Raw genomic sequence first — 18,457 nt, 5'->3', positions numbered from 1 at the left:
CATATTTACTTACAAGAGTTTAGAAAAGTTTATAAAAGTTATTTGCTATATTCTAATTGTATTCTAATAAATATAGTTTTTGCTCTAAGTGGTCTGATTACTTATATGATGGTGAGAAACTGAATAAGCACGATGTTAATATTTTACAACAGTAAATTTATTGTTACGAATTGACCATTTATGTCGGAGTCGGATAAAATCCAGGAGTCTGAGTCGCAACTGTGGCTTACCGACTCCACAGCCCTGCTAGTTAGTATAATTTGCATTTCGGGAGTGACAGGCTCATTTTAATGTGTACATCGGAAGTATTTCCTGGTGATAAACAGAGAAAATGTAGTGTGAACATAGCCTAGCATTGACACCACTGTACTCTTCTCCAAATGGGGAAACCAGCCAAGATCTAGCTCCTTTCATTATTCCGATGATCACTGCTTTACCTTTTAAATTATACCCTTATTGTACTAAAAACCAGGGCTGTGGAGTCGGAGTCTGCATAAAATGGACCAACACCTAAAATATATAATAAATTGGGTACAGTAGGTCAATGCAGTTTGTGGGGAATATTTTTTCATAAGAATTTGGGAAGTTATGAAATGTCCTATAAATGTCTGTCCTATTCCTGATCTAAGGGTCTAGACTTTTAGCTGAGATGAATCTGTGCTACAGTAAATTTATCACTTAAACATGAGCCATGTATGAGGGAGTCGTGGAGTCGGTGTCAGGGAAATTGAGGAGTCCGAGTCGGAGCTTTGGCTTTCCGACTCCACAGCCCTGCTAAAAACTTAGTTTGTTAACGTTAAGGCCATATTCTCCATGGCAGAGCATGCAGGGGATTGCCACAGATTTTACCGCTTTAGTAAAGTAAAGTAGACTGCTGTAAAAAAATAAACAAACAAATGAAACCTGGCAAGATATCACTCGCTTTGGATTTTAAAATATGTTGCGTGTAAGGCAAGACTTTCTTGTGAATGGATTTGTCTAAACAACTTTAAGGTGCATTGTGGTGTTCTTTGTATATTTGTGGATAAAAACTGTGATTGTTTTTCTATCCCAGTTTGTTCCTTGGGTGTAGTCTTATTTAGCAGCTTTTTGTGCGTAGTAGTTGTGTGTATGGTAGCATCGCTCCACCGGTCTTAATGTATGAGCATAATGAAATTGTGGTTATTTTAATTTGACTATTATTGTTAGGATTTGTTATTACTGCTGGTCATATAAATTACCAAAAAACTGTATATTAAGTCAATATATATTTTTCAAGCAGCTGGTGCCAGGTGACCTCACAGCCTTAGTTCCCACAGCATTTCCGGCATCGGCAAATGGGAAGCGTATTAATTGACAACGTAATTTTTAAATTCTGGCTGCAAATCCTAATTAGTTTAAATCCTAATATCTGTAAATCTTGACTATTTTTGTAATATCGCACCTTTTTAATGAGGCCATATCTACAGAGCAATGTAAAATGAAATTTAGTATTTCCATGAACCTTATTACCACTTTGAAAATCTTTGTTTTTGAGGTTAGGCGATGCAGTAGTTAATCTGACGCATTACTTTGGCATGAACAGGCATAGGCACAAGAGTGGCCAAATCACTTTTTTGTCACTAGTATCTTACTAGTCTTCTAGTATATTACTTGTGGACATGTTAGACTCTGTTGGGCATGAGATGGTAATATAGTGCTGAGTGTCTGATTTAATCTTTTTAGCACAGGGTAGAGATCTGATACTGCCCTAATCCCAGGGTTCTGTGAAGCATTACAATGACGGGTTTTTTTGTTTTGGTTTTTTTTAAGCGTCAGTGACCATGATATGATTGAATGTTTTACTGTATCTGGAAAAGTGGTTACATAATATGTTCCTTTTGGGGAAAAAATAAGTGGCTGCAGTTGCGTGAAACTGTCATAAGGGAAATGTCAGGTGCCAGATGATGCGCTGTTTGGTAATGCTAGACTGCGTGCAATGTAAGGTTCAGTCATAACTAGGATATAAGGTCCCTTGTACTGAAGTATTAGTATGCCCTGTGTCTCGTTCCCGCCCTGTGTCGCGTTCCCGCAATAAAGAACATTGACTTAAAATATTTGATACTGATCAGGACTAGTCTTAATTGTACGTCCAATGGAAGTATCGGTGTCCTAAGATATTGTCATTTTCTTTAAAAATAAAAAAGAATACCTCTGTAAGGGAACCTTTTTAGGCCCCATTCACACATCAGTATTTTTGATCAGTATTTATATGTCAAAACCAGGAGTTTCTCTAAAACACAGAACAAGTGTCAGTCTTTCAAGTCACGTTTTTCTTTGCAAGTTCCACTCTTGGTTTAGGCATAAAAATACTGATAAATACAGATGTGTGAATGAGGCACTAATCTGTCTCGGTTCCTTCAGAAGACGCGCCTACCAATATCCAATACCTTCACAAAAAAGAATGACTGTTCCAATGTACCCAAGATATCTACTGGCTACTTTTTATACAGTCATGTTTGAAATTGTTCCAGAAAACGAAGTATTTCTCCAAGAAAATGATTGCAATTACACGTTCTATTACACACAAAGGAAATGAACATGTATATATTGGCATATCACTAAGGAAAAAAAGGCAATTTGGACACAATTTCACACAAAACACCAAAAATGAGCTGGACAAAATTGTTGGCCACCTTTCCAAAATTGTGCATAAACTACTTTGTTTCAAAAAAGTGATTCTCATTCATCCTCACCTGTGGCAAGTAACAGATGTGGGCAATATGAAAATCACGCCTGAAACAGAAAGTGGAGAAGAGAACTGTCTGAGGACTTGAGAACCAAAATTGTTGAAAAATATCAACAATCTCAAGGTTACAAGTCCATCTCCAGATGGACATTGCAATTAAAAGGCATGCCATATATCATATTCACGACTAAGTGGTAAACTTGCATGGATGCCTGTATGATCTGAGCATCGGTAAAAGAGAAGACTGGTCATTGCAGACCAAGCTTATTTCGCCCTTTTTAGTATTTTTAGAATTATTGTTACAAATGCTATGAATTAGATGACTTTATAGATTGTGGTTTTCCAGATAACCACCTTTTACCCCAATTAGGAAGCACTGACCTTGCTTCCTCCTCCAGACCCAGAGAACATGTGATCTCTGGGTGTATGGGGATAACAGAAGATTCTGGGTCCTTTGAAGCCCAGTCAGCTATGCTTTCCACTGAACAGACTATTTTTTTTCCTTTAACTGGGACTAATATAACAGGCCCAGTTACAAGGCAAATCGGCAATAAAACAAATGTAACAATGTGTTCAACTAACCCCAGAGGTCTTGTATGACCCTATAGGGGGCACAGTGTTCAGAATAAGTGGGAAAATAATTAAATTTAAAAGTATAACAAAAATAAATGAAACTCAAACTTATAAAATCTCAATATATAAATATTTAGTCATCTAAAATATAGGAATATAAAAATATATTAAATGGGAATGTAAAAAATTAAGCCCCATGTATTGAGGAAAGATTCAAAAATAATTTTAATACCCGAATGAGAGAAAAAAAACAAACGCATTAGTGTAATAAAACTCAAAAAATGTACCTAGTCAGAAACTGAGGAAAATGGCCGGTCATGAACTGGTTAATATAACCAGCCTAATGCTTATAATAGGAACATATCAGCATAAATATTAATTCCTTTTATCTGTGGACTACATGGATTGTATGAATAGCAGGGTGTTAATATTATGGAATGATTTTAGTTCATGTTTCACATTTCCGCAGTTTGTCGTATTAAGGTGTCAGAACAGTTACTACTACGAGCGAGGTTATCGCCGTCCACATGGCCGCTCTTTCCTGCTCCCCCCCAGCCGTTTTCTTATCTGCCTTAGTGAACACCCTTATTGGAGCTTTCCTATAATTGTTTTATTTTGCAGCTAGAGAGATTCATTTGGTCACTAGAAGTAGAATAGTTTCATTATCTTCTTTCTTACTTGCCATGCAAACCTTTGATAGCAGTAGAGTCCGACCATGACTCTTCCCTTAGCACAGACCTACAGTATTCGCTTAGTATAAATATGACCATTCAGTGATGGGTGCTCAATTACATTTTTTGACATTGGCAGTAACAGCTGTATTTAGCCACGTACATGAGTGATGTCTAAGGAGGGCTGGCGATAAGCCGCAACCAGCAACCTCTGCTTTCATTTCTCCTTGTATGAAAATGAAGAAGTAGACGGTGCAGAATCAGTGATAAGTTATTCTCTGACAGTTGGGCTGGGTTCATTTTGCGTTTTACTCTCACGTCAGTGGCTCCGTCGAGGCTCGTGTCTGAATCCCTGGAAAACAGGATTCTGGCATCTGCACTGACAGAGCACACACTGACTGCGTCTGCATCATTACAGTCAATGGCCCCGTCACTGCACACGCCTGGATCCTGTTTTCTAGGACTTCAGACGTAAGCCCTGACACAACCACTGACGTAAGGTTAAAACACAGTATGAACAGAGCCTAAGGGAACAAACACATACACATGACTATGACTGCAAAGTGTTCGATTTTCACTTGTACTAATATCTTACACTTGAATTGTAAATTGAACCTAAATCACATCGAACATGGGTCCTCCATACCCCAGATCACTGGTGGACACAGACAGAAAAGGGCCCCTGTGCAAGAACAATATATGGGCTCTTTGCAGCCCAAGAGCTCCTAAAAATACAAAATTGTACTTGTTTTGGAGGTAGAAATAGACCCCCTTATCCCTTGGGCCCCTGTGCGGCCGCACAGGTTGTACCAATGATGTGTCCGCCCCTGCAGCAGATGATCACCACTCCTCACCCAGCTACCGAGCTCTGGCCCAATAATTACCCCAACATACACACACACACACACCACACACACACACACACACACACACACACACACACACACATACACATACACATACACATACACATACACGCGCACACACACACACACACATACATACATACACACACACACACATACACATATACACACACACACACACACACACACACACACACACACATACACATACATACACACACACACACACACACACACACACACACACACACACACACACACACACACACACACACACACACACACACACACACTGCATGATGTGCACGCATGCGATGCATGATACTCGTGCGCACACACAATGCATGTGTGTCAAGTGCTATGGTATCTCTCAAGGACCAAACCGATAAAAAATTCAGCTGTACTAAAAAGGTTACAGCGCTTAAAAAAATGAAGACTACATACACAAGCAAACTGCAAGAAATATCGAATACAATCCTTTTGTCGCTACTGCACCTTCTGGGGCAGGAAAGAAACTGTGCATAGCTCACAGCTAGAGGTTAGTTCCTTCACAGTGTTGGGTCGGTGTAAAGGAGCATTTTACCCTGGCCGATCAAGGCCATTAAATGACCGATCAGCTACATGGAAGCTGATCAGAAAGCATTTAATAGCTTGTTTAGACCGGCTGACAATACTTCTGTGTGCACATAGAATATCATTGTTCTTGGCAGCACATGTCCCATTTACCCAGAATGATGTGCTGCAGGCTTAAAAATCATTTGACCTGATGAATGAATGATTTTCTTATTTATTGGGTGATTGTCAGCCTGTTTAGAGAGGCCGATAATCGGAGAATGAGCGTTGATAGGAGCACATGTTCTCGATTTATGGACAATTGTAAATGCATCCCAAGGTCCTAACTATATATTTAGTCATTGGCTCAGATTTCTAGAACTGTCCATCGGTTTATTAGGCATTAGTAAATCTTCCCATGCTTTAAGGATAATCTGTCACCTAATCTGAGAGCAGCATAACATAGAGGCAGAGACTCTGATTCCAGCAATGTGTCACTTAATGGGCTTCTTGCTGTAGTTTTGATAAAATCACTGTTATCCTAAGGAGATTTAGATTTAGTGTACTAGTAAACCTGCTGCCATGTAGTCCTCCATATTCATGAGCCCTGTATAACCCCTCCTCCACCACTGATTAGCAGCATTCTGTGTACACTAATCAGTGTTGTGGGCGGAGTTATACACAGCTCAGCATTCAGAGAACTGCTAGATCTGCAGCAGAGAGAGTTTGTGATTTTTATCAGAATAACAGCATGCAGCCCAGTAAGTGACACATCGCTGGAATCGGGGTCTCTGCCTCTTCATTATGTTGCTCTCACATGGGGTAGCAAAAACTTGGCGACAGATTTTCTTTAAGGTCACGGCTCCACTATCAGTATTTGGTCAGTATTTTTTCTCAGGAGTGGGAGCCAAAACCAGGTGAGGAACAATCAGAGTAAAGGTATAATAGAAATAAGTCACCAATTCTGCATTTATCACCCACTCCTGGTTTTGGCTCCCACTCCTGAAAAAAATACTGATAATGGGGCCATGGCCTTAGACTGCAACTAGGTTTAGGCTATATTCACACAGCCATATGAAATGTTATCGTCTGTGAGAAAAGGACCATGTTGTTCACAGGTATGTATACAGCTCCATGAAATGATGGGTCCAAGATAAAAACAGACAGCACATGAACCTGTCATACGGATGTGTGAATGCTGCCTTTGGTGGAATTAATGGCACACTCCAAAAAAGCAAACAAAAAAAAACCATGGACCAATTCCTCCCCATCCTGCAATAAATACGCATTTCTAATACTTCTGTATCTCGCTCCACTCCAGACCGAATAACCTCCAGAAAGATTTCCATTCGTAATCATAGCTGATATACACTACTCAAAAAAACAAAGGGAACACTTAAACAACAGACTATAACTCCAAGGAAATCAAACTTCTGTGAAATCAAACTGTTCACTTAGGAAGCAACACTGATTGACAATCAATTTCACATGCTGCTGTGCAAATGGAATAGACAATAGATGGAAATTATTGGCAATTATCAAGATACCCTCAATAAAGGAGTGGTTCTGCAGGTGGAGACCACAGACCACATCTCAGTACCAATGCTTTCTGGCTGATGTTTTGGTCACTTTTGAATGTTGGTTGTGCTTTCACACTCGTGGTAGCATGAGACGGACTCTACAACCCACAGAAGTTGCTCAGGTAGTGCAGCTCATCCAGGATGGCACATCAATGCGAGCTGTGGCAAGAAGGTATGCTGTGTCTGTCAGCATAGTGTCCAGAGGCTGGAGGCGCTACCAGGAGACAGGCCAGTACACCAGGAGGTGTGGAGAGGGCCGTAAGAGGGCAACAACCCAGCAGCAGGACCACTACCTCTGCCTTTGTGCAAGGAGGAACAGAGGAGCACTGCCAGAGCCCTGCAAAATGACCTCCAGCAGGCCACAAATGTGCATGTATCTGCACAAACTGTTAGAAACCGACTCCATGAGGGTGGTATGAGGGCCCGACGTCCACAGATGAGTGTTGTGCTCACAGCCCAACACCGTGCAGGACACTTGGCATTTGCCACAGAACAGCAGGATTGGCAAAGTCGCCACTGGCGCCCTGTGCTCTGCACAGATGAAAGCAGGTTCACACTGAGCACATGTGACAGACGTGACAGAGTCTGGAGACGCAGTGGAGAGCAATCTGCTGCCTGCAACATCCTTCAGCATGACCGGTTTGGTAGTGGGTCAGTAATGGTGTGGGGTGGCATTTCTTCACAGCCCTCCATGTGCCCACCAGAGGTAGCCTGAGTGCCATTAGGTACTGAGATGAGATCCTCCGACCTCTTGTGAGGCCATATGCTGGTGCGGTTGGCCTGGGTTCCTCCTAATGCAGGACAATGCCAGACCTCATGTGGCTGGAGTGTCGGCAGTTCCTGCAAGATGAAGGCATTGAAGCTATGCACTGGCCCGCCCTTTCCCCAGACCTGAATCCGATTGAGGACATCTGGGACATCATGTCTCGCTCCATCCACCAACGTCGCGTTGCACCACAGACTTGTCCAGGAGTTGGCGGATGCTTTAGTCCAGGTCTGGGAGGAGATCCCACAGGAGACCATCCACAACCTCATCAGGAGCATGCCTAGGCGTTATAGGGAGGTCATACAGGCACGTGGAGGCCACACACAATACTGAGCCTCATTTTGACTTGTTTTAAGGACATTACATCAAAGTTGGATCAGCCTGTAGTGTGTTTTTCCACTTTACTTTTGGGGGTGACTCCAAATCCAGGCCTCCATTGGTTAATAAATTTGATTCCCATTGATTTTTGTGTGATTTTGTTGTCTGCACATTCAACTTTTTACAGAACAAAGTATTCAATGAGAATATTTCATTCATTCAGATCTAGGATGTGTTATTTGAGTGTTCCCTTTATGTTTTTGAGCAGTGTATTATACTGCACTGGGAGATTTTTACTGCAGTCTACCTGACAAGATCTGACTCCATTGTTTGTCTTTAGAGCAAAGAAGTTCTCTGTCCTTCTATTTGGTTGCTAGTTTTTGTATCCATTCTATGGGCCAATAAACCAATATACCTTCCTCTGTAACCCATGGTGTATGACTAAATTGTTATAAAGAAGGGCTTTTCTCTTATTGTCGTCATTCAGTAATGCTAGATACCTTGACGTAAACCTCTTATTTTTCCTTTTGGAGTCGATAGTTATAAATGTTGCCGTGAGACATATTTTCGAGGTGGTGGCGTTCAGTGACAATGTCTTCAGTTTCTTTTACTAATTTCCTTTTCTTTCATTTTCCCTTCTAGGTCACAGAGCAGTTTATATTGGGGTTCACGTACCGCTAGGCAGACAGAGCCGTAGACGTCATAGACATCGTGGGCACAGGCATCACCGAAGAAGAAGAGAAAAAGAAAACGATAAAGATGATGGGCGAGAGTCTCCAAACTATGGTAAATGGTTGTTTTTAAGACGAGCCACTTTCCATTACCCTTTTATTTTTTGTGTGCATTCACATGAAGTTTTGCTTTTTTACTTAGACTTTTTGGCAGAAAAATCCACTTAATTTTTTTTTTTATTTCTATTTTAAACATTTTTTTAGTTTTTACACTCCATGTGAAAAAAAGAAAATGCGCCATGTGAACTATGGCCATGTTTTCTGTTGAAATCGATCGTATTGGATACATTTCTTTAATTTGACTCTTTGATAAATCGGGGCTGGAGTATTTTGGAGAAGATTCTGCTCTAAAAAATTTTGCCAGAATTTTGCCAGTCTTTGACCGGAGTAAATTTCTTGCAGTGGCACACGGCAGCTGGTAAGGTGCACCAAATTCATTAAGAAGAGCATACCTCTAGGATACAATAACGCCAGTCTCGATGAATCAGAGCCGCAGTGTGAACTTACTCTCAAACATTTTCTTATTCTCACGACCAGTCTTTAAGAGGGGGGGGGGGGGAGAGTGTAACATTAAAGTGGCATCACGGTCTCTTATTCTCATGATCAATAAAGGTCCATCAATTTAAGGGTATGTTCACACTGATCCCCTCATTCTTCAAGACTGGTTAGTGCACGCCAGTTTTGATGAACTGTGACATGTTACAGTAGATGTATTTTGTAATTTATGCCACTTTTGTGGCATAAATTGATTATCATCCATGTTCCCTTCAAAAAGTTGGTGGAGCTGGCTTGAGACTGGAGTATAAACGCCAAAGGTCACAATATTTTTGCCAACCTAGAAGTTGCAAAAACCAGTATAAAACAATGAATGTATACCCTGCAGTAAGTAAATAAGTAGTAGTAATACATGTAAAAAGCATGGGGTGCATAGTTGACACTATTTTGATCAAAAGAGCATAAAAGCCATCCCAACGCGACAAGGTGTACTCAATCAGGATGATCCCTAACACTAGGAACTCCTCGCTATGTGCCAGCAGGTCTCAAAATAGCTGAGGAGAGTAGGGCCTGGACCTACCTGTCTGTGGAAAGCTAAAAAGACAGGATGCACAGCCCAAGGGGAGCGGTCCATCCCCCAAATGTTCCAAGTGCAAGAAACTAAAGCTAAACCAAAACAATGGGCCAGCAATCCTGTTAGTATAAGTGCAATTCGTAGGTGCACACTTACTGGCACAGCTCATCAGTGACGTGCGCCTTGCAGAAATGTTACTGCAGTAATTGAGTGAAGTAACAATTCTGATGTCAGAAATGCCACTACTTTTGATTAATTTGGCGGGCATGGCCACGCCCCATCCCAGCTCCTCCTATTTTGGCAGAGCTGTTCGAGACTGGTGAGAGCACCAAAGTCACAAAGTTTGCACAACTTTGAAAAGTAGCAAGTTTTTTTTTTTGCGCAAAGTGTTTTATGTCCGTTTTCTGGTGTAAACACTTTGATGAAATGGGGCCTACACGTGAGCATACTTTAAAGTGATCCCAACTGATCCTGAGAATAAATAGGCTGTGACATTGCTTTAATTCTACGTCCCCTTCAAACTTTTTCCTGCAATGTGGATTGCCAAGTATTGGTCTTGTGTGCAAACAGAACATTGTGATTTTTCAGCATTTTATTCAATAATATAGGACAGACTAAACAGAATGTCTGAATGAGTGGTCCATTATACTGCTGGAGACTAGATAGGCAGGATTACACCACTGCAGAAAAAAAGCAAATCTAAAAAAAATAGTACGCTTGTGATCCTCCATTTGTCTCAATTCATTTTATGTTTATTAATTTAGTGTCTTGTGAGGTCATTTGATGACCCTCATATTTAGGCTGTGCCCTAAATCCCTTATTTCTTCAGCCTGTAAAATATTACTGTACCAATGAGTATTGTGCACATTGTTATACCAAATAAAGCCAAGTTATTTTAGTAGCACTGATCCCTGTATGCGCTGGCCTGATGTAGCTATTTCTAGACTGCAATGAGACACTTGCCCCTTGACATGCGACCCATTATGTCTGATGGAATCTAGTTCACTTGGGTTTCTTCTGTAGATTTACTACATGTCAACGCTGTGTGAAGCAACACATAGACTGGCCCTTTACTACCTTTTTTTTTCCTGTTTCAATGGGATAAAAGCTGGAACTTATACCTCAAATGTTCTTAGAATCAGAGTAGGGTATTAGTAACTTATTACCTAATTACCATAAGGCAAATGATTCCTAACTAAAGATTCTCTATTATTAATACATAACTTTTATTTTCCAACTTAATAAAAAAAAAATTGCAAGGTTAAAATGACAATAATTGCGTTGATCACTATATAGCCTTACTGTAAAGCATCCTGGTTTATTAATTTATCACCAGTAGGAGGAACTATATTTTATTATTCAAGATATGACCTATATTCATTGACAGTGATCACGTCCCCTAGAGGACGTTTCCTACTAGTTCAACATTGACTCATTGTCAGTATTTCCCATATAATGTGGGACTAAACAATTGTTATTCAACTCTTGGTTGACTCGCAGTACTGACAGTGTGGTCAATATTAAGCATTCACGTGTATACGCGCATCCATGTACAGTCAAGTCCCATTAAAGTGTGGATCTATCTCCACTGGTCGTAACCCTTATTAGCTTCAGCTATACAGATTATTATTCTATTGTCACTCTGCTTGATGTGGCTGCAGACCACAACTTATTGCTTATTCTTAGACCAAACACATCTATTGCTTTTTAAAAAACCTAACCAGCTGCCTCCCCAATAGGTTTCGCCATAACTGGCGTCTTCAGGGGGATAGCGGCTACAGTGGCAATAGGCGGAGCTATTATATAGTGACCAATGTAATTATTGTAACTTTTAACCTTGCACAAATTTTTTTTTATTAAGTGGAAAATAAGTTATGTATTAATAGAGAATCTTTAGTTAGGGATCATTTGCCTTATGGCAATTGGGTAATAAGAAGCTGGAACTTTTCACATTTTAGTGAGTTTGGTAAGCCTATGTGCACACAGTTTTTTTTGGAGCAGAAACTCTCCAAATCCTCTTAAACAATTGCTCAAAAACGTGGAGGTTCTGCTTCAAAAAGTCTGCAAAAAGACTCCTTGTGCACATAGCCCAACCAAGTTTAGGAGACCGAATCCAGCCTTTTCTGACTGCTTAGTAGCTATTTCTCAGTGTTGATGCTCAGCCACAATATTAAAACCACATTTCAACTGTCGTTGATTATTTTATCATATCTGATCCTGTTAAACGCTGGGATATGTTAGGCAGTAAGTGAACAATCACTTATTCAAGCTGATCTGTTGGAAGCCAGAAAAGCGAGAAAGTGCAAGGACCTGCATTACTGAAAACTTCTGAATTGTGACCGGGTCAGAGCTTCTAAAAAATGACAAGGTTGCTCCTGTTATGCAGCAGTTGGTACCTACCAGGAAGGCTTTTGGTATGCAATGGTTGGTACCTACCAGGAAGGCTTTTGGTATGCAGTGGTTGGTACCTACCAGGAAGGCTTTTGGTATGCAGTGGTTGGTACCTACCAGGAAGGCTTTTGGTATGTAGTGGTTGTTACCTACCAGAGAAGGATTTTGGTATGTACGGGTTGGTGCGTATCAGAAGCTTTCCTGGTATGCAGTGGTTGGTACCTACCAGAAGCTTTCCTGGTATGCACTGGTTGGTACCTACCAGGAAGGCTTTTGGTATGCACTAGTTGGTACCTACCAGGAAGGCTTTTGGTATGCACTAGTTGGTACCTACCAGGAAGGCTTTTGGTATGCACTGGTTGGTACCTACCAGGAAGGCTTTTGTTATGCTGTGGTTGGTACCTACCAGGAAGGCTTTCTGGTATGCACTGGTTGGTACCTACTAGAAGCCTTCCTGGGGACCACAGAATCGTGGACGTTGTCTCATTTAGGCCACTGCCCCACTATCAGTATTTGGTCAGTATTCGGTCAGTATTTTTTCTCAGGAGTGGGAGCCAAAACCAGGAGTGGGTGAAAGAAACAAGACAGTAATTCTGCATTTATCACCCACTTCTGGTTTTGGTTCCCACTCCTGAGAAAAAATACTGACCAAATACTGATAGTGGGGCCGTGGCCTTACAATACCTATCTGTCTCTATTCTACAGAAGAGCTAATGCAGCACATGTTGCTGAAAACCTGAAAGGCTGTGCTGGTTCCATGACTTGTGCCAATTTCTGTAGGATTTATGAAATCCGCGCGGCACAGCCACAGTGTGTGGTTTACTGAGCCCAATTTCCTGTTTGGTTCTTGGTTGCTGTTATTCTAGTGTCAGCCATGATTGGCAGGTGTTGGAATGCTTTTTATGACAAAAGAGGTCAGACCACCCAGTACACATGGGGGTATGTTGGGCTGTCTTGCCACAGACAGGGGTCAGCATGAGCTCCTTGACCCATCTATCATCGAAAGCGCAAGATTTAATAGGAAAAATTTGTCACACAAATGTGTTTTTCTGTAAAAATGCAAATATCCGATAACCGTGTGCAGTTTTTCATGTGTTTTCAAACTCTTCTTAAGGGTACGTACACATGTCACATTTTTTTCACCGAAAAATGCGACATTTTTCTGAAATCTCCTGCACATGTTGCTTGTATTTTGCTTGCAGATTTGAATTTTTTGCTTTTGCAGCTTTGTTCACCCATTCCAATTTTCTAAAGGTGGAAAAAATGCATGAAAAATAAAGACCTCAAAAATGCAGTAAAGTGCCTCTTTTTATGCAGCATTTTTCCTGCTAAGAGACGCTGTTTTGATGCTGAAATGTCGGCAGCAAATACTACACGTGTGCACATACCCTACTCTCTACATGTGATACACACTGAGGCCTCATTCAGACGTCCGATTTTTGTGTAAGCGTGCTAGCCGTGTTTTTCATAGATGGTACTCATACCTGTGATAGTCTGTTGGGGCCATTAACATGTCTGATTTTTTTTTTTTTTCCTTGGACCTCATGGTTCACGGAAAATATTGGAGACCTGTCCTATCACAGCAAAATCATCAATGCAAGTTAATGGGTTCGTGAAAAAATCACATCGCACTCAGATGACATCAGAGTGCAGTCCGATTTTCACAGACTGTCAGAAAGGAGAAGGTGGAGAAATTTTTTTTTCGTTTGTTTCTCCATGTACAAGAAAATCGGATGACACTCTGATCAGAATAATCGGTCTGTTTTTCTTGTACGTGCAAAAAAAATGGATGTCTGAATGAGGCCGGAAGCTATGTTCACATGCACAGTTTTGAGAAAGAATTGACATGCTGCGGATTTCAAATGACGCTGCAGTGCTCAAATTCAATCAGGAAAAAATAAACCAACATGTGCATGAGATTTCTGAAATTTCATAGCTTATGCTGGTACAGTAAAATGCAGCTTCTTTTCTGCAGAATAAAAATCCCAAAAATTGCATGTGAATGTAGCCTTAGGATATTTACACATATTCAGTATTTGAAGCAGAAAAATCTTCTGCAAACACTGGAGCTTTGGCAGGAAAAACGTGTTTTTTTTTTTTTTTTTCCTCCATTTATGTGAATGTGTGAAAAACTCTGCCAAAGCTGCTGAGAAAATTGACAGGCTGCAGATTTCAAACTGAATCAAATCTGCAAGGAAAAAAATGTGCGTGAGATTTCAGGAATCTGCTAATGCAAAGAACAATCTAATTTTCAGACATATTGTTACCATTGTAAATATACCTTCAGGCACAGGCCATGTTTAGTTTCTGTCTTATGATCTCTACTTCTTGTCTGTCATCTCAAGGCAGCGAGTGGAACCGAAAGCTCCCAACAATGGGAGAAAACTTTTCATTACCTTTATTTCATATAGGATTAAAAAAAACTTTTTTGCGCTTGATGAATGTTCCCACAGTGGACATTTATCTTGTATCCACAGGATGAGTGATAATTGTCCAATTGCTGGAGACCCCAGTGCTGTGATCAATGGCATGGGGGTCTGAAATACCGACTCCTCTCTGTACAACCACAGTGAAGAAGCGTTTGAATGGATCAACAATTATGTGTGTCGGCCGCAGCATTCATGGTTTATGGAGCTGACGGAAGTGGCTCAGTGCAGCGCTTGGTACCCTCATTCTAGTAATGGGGGCAGATACCAGCTTTCCAATATTTACCAAATGAAAAAAGGGTTTGGTTATGTCTCAGTCCTATAGACGCTCATCCATTGCTTCATTCAAAGGGTGGGTTCTCCACCCAAGACCTCTGTCGATTAGCTGTTACCAGCTCCAGTGATGGACTGTGTAGTGGCTGTTGTCAAGAAGCGCAGCTCCGCTCCCATTCACTTCACTGGTGTTGGATGAAGCTTAATCTGTTAATGAGAACTTATCCGAGGGCTAGAGTCACACCAGCGTATATTTTCTCATCCAAGAGAATCGGGTCAATTATGCTGGTCACACTCTTACCAGAGAAAAAAATGTCTCCATCTTCTCCATTCTGTCAGTGCACGGAAATCAGACTGCACTCAGATGTCATCCAAATGCAGTCCGATGTTTTCCACGAGTTCACTGACTTGCATGGCTGAGTGCTATCCAAATATTGGATCTGATCCAACTTGGGCATGGAGCGTTTTTCATTTCCTGGGAACGGCTCGGTCTGTAGAAAGAAATCGAACATGTGCACGACCCCAAAGAGTAACATTGGTCCGAGTACGATTCGATGATTTGTTGGATCGCACCTTGACCAAAAATACAGCCATGTGCACGAACCCGAAGGGTAATTTATAAATACTGAAGTAATGGCCAATGCCTTTAAACTCCTCTACATTTTTTTTTGGACTCAGTCATTAATGACATCTAAGGATTTTTCTTTGCGAACTAGGCTCGGGGACATGAATATAGGATATGAGCTGTGTAGGGACTGCTAGGAATGCATAGGATTCCTGCTAACCTACACCCAGATAGTAAGACCTCATTAATATAGTGAGATGTAGAAAAATAAATTAAAGGGGTGTCCAGGACTGATATACTGATGGCTTTTTCCATAGGATAGCTCTTCCATACGAGATCAAAGGGGGTCTGACACCCATCACCCCCAACAAGCAATTAACAAACTGCCCCCACAGTGGTGATATGATGCTCGGTGCCCCTCAGCAGCCCCATACATTGCTTGTGTCCTGCTGCTGTTGGAGCATTTTTCAGCTGATCATTGGGGGGGGCTGTGTGTCAGACCCCCACTGAACTCACATTGATGACCTATCGTACAGAGAGCCCATCAATGTCAGTCCTTAACACCCCATTTGAAATGAGAAAAAAAATAATCAAACCGTCCAAAACTATGATAATTTTAGTCATTCTGCATGAGACCCGATCGTGGGCGTCAGATGCTTTCTTCTTACACTGAATGTGTTACCACAAACTGCCAGTAATTTGTCTGTTCTCAGTCCTATTTCTGTATCTGACTGATTAGCCTAAAATTAATGGAGGGAGATCCTTTTTTGAAAGCTGTTTTTTGTTCTTCATGCTATAGCAACGTCATTTCTTTCCCCATAATGTATGGAATTGGCATACCGAAGCCATAGAGAATTACTGCATTTATGGTGTGAAATTTATACTGCGTATCTCCTGCTTTTGACTCTGAGGTGAATTCATCCAGCCCCAGAAAACTAGTGACCATAGAGGAGACCTGACTAGTTTGATTATGTCCCCAAGCAACTGCCCCCTCCCCCGCTCTGTACTAGATGGTGTGTACGTAGATAGACGTGACCATCACCTGGAGCGCTGGGCCGGCACCGGACTACTCTGGTCTCTCTATAGTCCCACTTTTCAAATGATATTTTCTCTGAAAAACCAGAGTGTTTTTGTGAAAAACATACCTGATTGCGATTCAGGAAATGTGGATCAAGTTACAGGTTCCCTTTTAAGATCATGTTTACACGTTCAGTATTTGGTCAGTATTTTTCATCCGTATTTGTAAGCCTAAACCAGGAGAGGGTGATAAATACAGAAGCGGTGACGTGTGGCTATTATACTTTTCCTCTGATTGTTCCACCCCTGAATTTGGCTTACAAATAATGAGGTAAAAATCTCAAATCAGGGCTGTGGAGTCAGTTAGCCAAACCTCCGACTCCAGCTCCGACTCCTCAGTTTCCACGACTCAGACTCCCTCATACATGGCTCATGTTTAAGTGATAAATTTACTGTAGCACAGATTCATCTCAGCTAAAAGTCTAGACCCTTAGATCAGGAATAGGACAGACATTTATAGGACATTTCATAACTTTCCCAAATTCTTATGAATAAAATATTCCCCACAAACTGCACTGAACTACTGTACCCAATTTATTATATATTTTAGGAGTTGGAGCCGGTCCATTTTATACCGACTCCGACTTCTCAGCCCTGATTTTAAATGAATTTTAAATATGTATAAGCCCTAAAAAAAAATAAAATGTAGGTGGTAAACTAAAAAATAGGAAAAAACAAACTGTTTTTCCAACGTAGAATTTCAAAATAAAAAGGAAAAAAAAAGTGAAATTTGTTCTGGGCACAAAGGCTGCGAACATTCCATGATCAAAAAAAAGGTAAATGTAACCTGCACACAAACACCTTGTTACACTGGGGAGTTTCCTTTTTTTTAGGTAAGGACTTGATTTGTAATCCTATTCTAAGCCGCCTCTCTGTTGCTTTGACCTTGTGCAGACACCCCATCACAGCGTGTTCAGTTTATTCTGGGCACCGAGGACGATGATGAAGAACACATCCCACATGACCTCTTCACAGAAATGGATGAGCTATGCTTTCGGGATGGAGAGGAATGTGAATGGAAGGAGACTGCAAGGTGAGGGGCCTTTGCCTACACGTCCCTTTCATAGCAAGGCTTGAGGTGGAGAGTATTCTGTGTCCACACAATACAAGATCTTCTGAGTATATTGCACCTACAGACAGTGAAGAGTTGTGGACTTGTTGGAACTTGCACGTTCCTGACACCTGGAGATCCACACGTTTCCTGGTTATAGATGGAGGACATTCTCCCTAAGGTTTACATGCTCCCAGATAATGTAACCGCAAAAAGGCCATCCCATAATTCTCTCCTCTCTATAAATAGGCTCCACTGGCAACAGTCTGCCGATAGAACCATAGTGTAAAATAAGGCTAAATGTATAGAATAAAGAAAAACAGTGAATGATTGCTAAGATATAAGGAGTAAAATGCTTTAAATAAAAAATAAATAAAGAAAAATAAAAACTTTAGACTATAGTTGTCCTAGAAAGCTGCTAATGAGTGGTGACAGGCAGGAGACTGGTATCGTGACCTTTGAAACTAGACCTCTCCTCAGATACTTGTAAGAGAGACTGCTTTCAGTTCATTAGTCTAGTCTCGCCCTTTAATTCAATGAGTAACCAGCCCAGAATCCACCTGGAAAAGCAGAGCATAAACGTAATGCGCAGCAGTGTCAAAACAACATTGCTGTGCGCATGTTCCATCTTATATCACTTCTTTTAACTGCTTCAGGTTTCGAAACACTGAAGTGGTTGAAAGTTGTGCCATTCTCGTTCTTCAGGCGGCATCCGCGGGAAGCTGCCCTCTCTGCTATACGTTTTTTAGTTTGCAGTGAAAGCCTCCAGGGGCAGAACCTTCACAAGAAAGATGTCAGTGCTGCTGGCGAAACCGCTTTAGGAAAATGACCACCTGACCAC

The 18,457-nt window shown here is 41.1% G+C and overlaps 1 protein-coding gene across 4 annotated transcripts in view; it reads left to right on the top strand.

Annotated features, from left to right (window-relative positions):
- SLC4A7 (solute carrier family 4 member 7) overlaps positions 1–18,457 on the top strand; it is a 153,432-nt gene that overhangs the window by 68,787 nt on the left and 66,188 nt on the right. For all 4 annotated transcript variants that reach the window (XM_073678018.1, XM_073678017.1, XM_073678020.1 and 1 more), the window contains exons 3-4: positions 8,676–8,819; positions 17,460–17,598. In XM_073678018.1, coding sequence (XP_073534119.1) covers positions 8,676–8,819; positions 17,460–17,598 — 283 coding nt within the window. The remainder of the gene's footprint in view (positions 1–8,675; positions 8,820–17,459; positions 17,599–18,457) is intronic.

This window comes from Phyllobates terribilis, unplaced genomic scaffold, assembly GCF_046119375.1.
Source record: "Phyllobates terribilis strain yellow unplaced genomic scaffold, ASM4611937v1 Scaffold_4__5_contigs__length_816908805, whole genome shotgun sequence".
NCBI classification, from domain to species: Eukaryota; Metazoa; Chordata; class Amphibia; order Anura; family Dendrobatidae; genus Phyllobates; species Phyllobates terribilis.
This window is presented reverse-complemented; position numbering and strand designations above follow the sequence as displayed.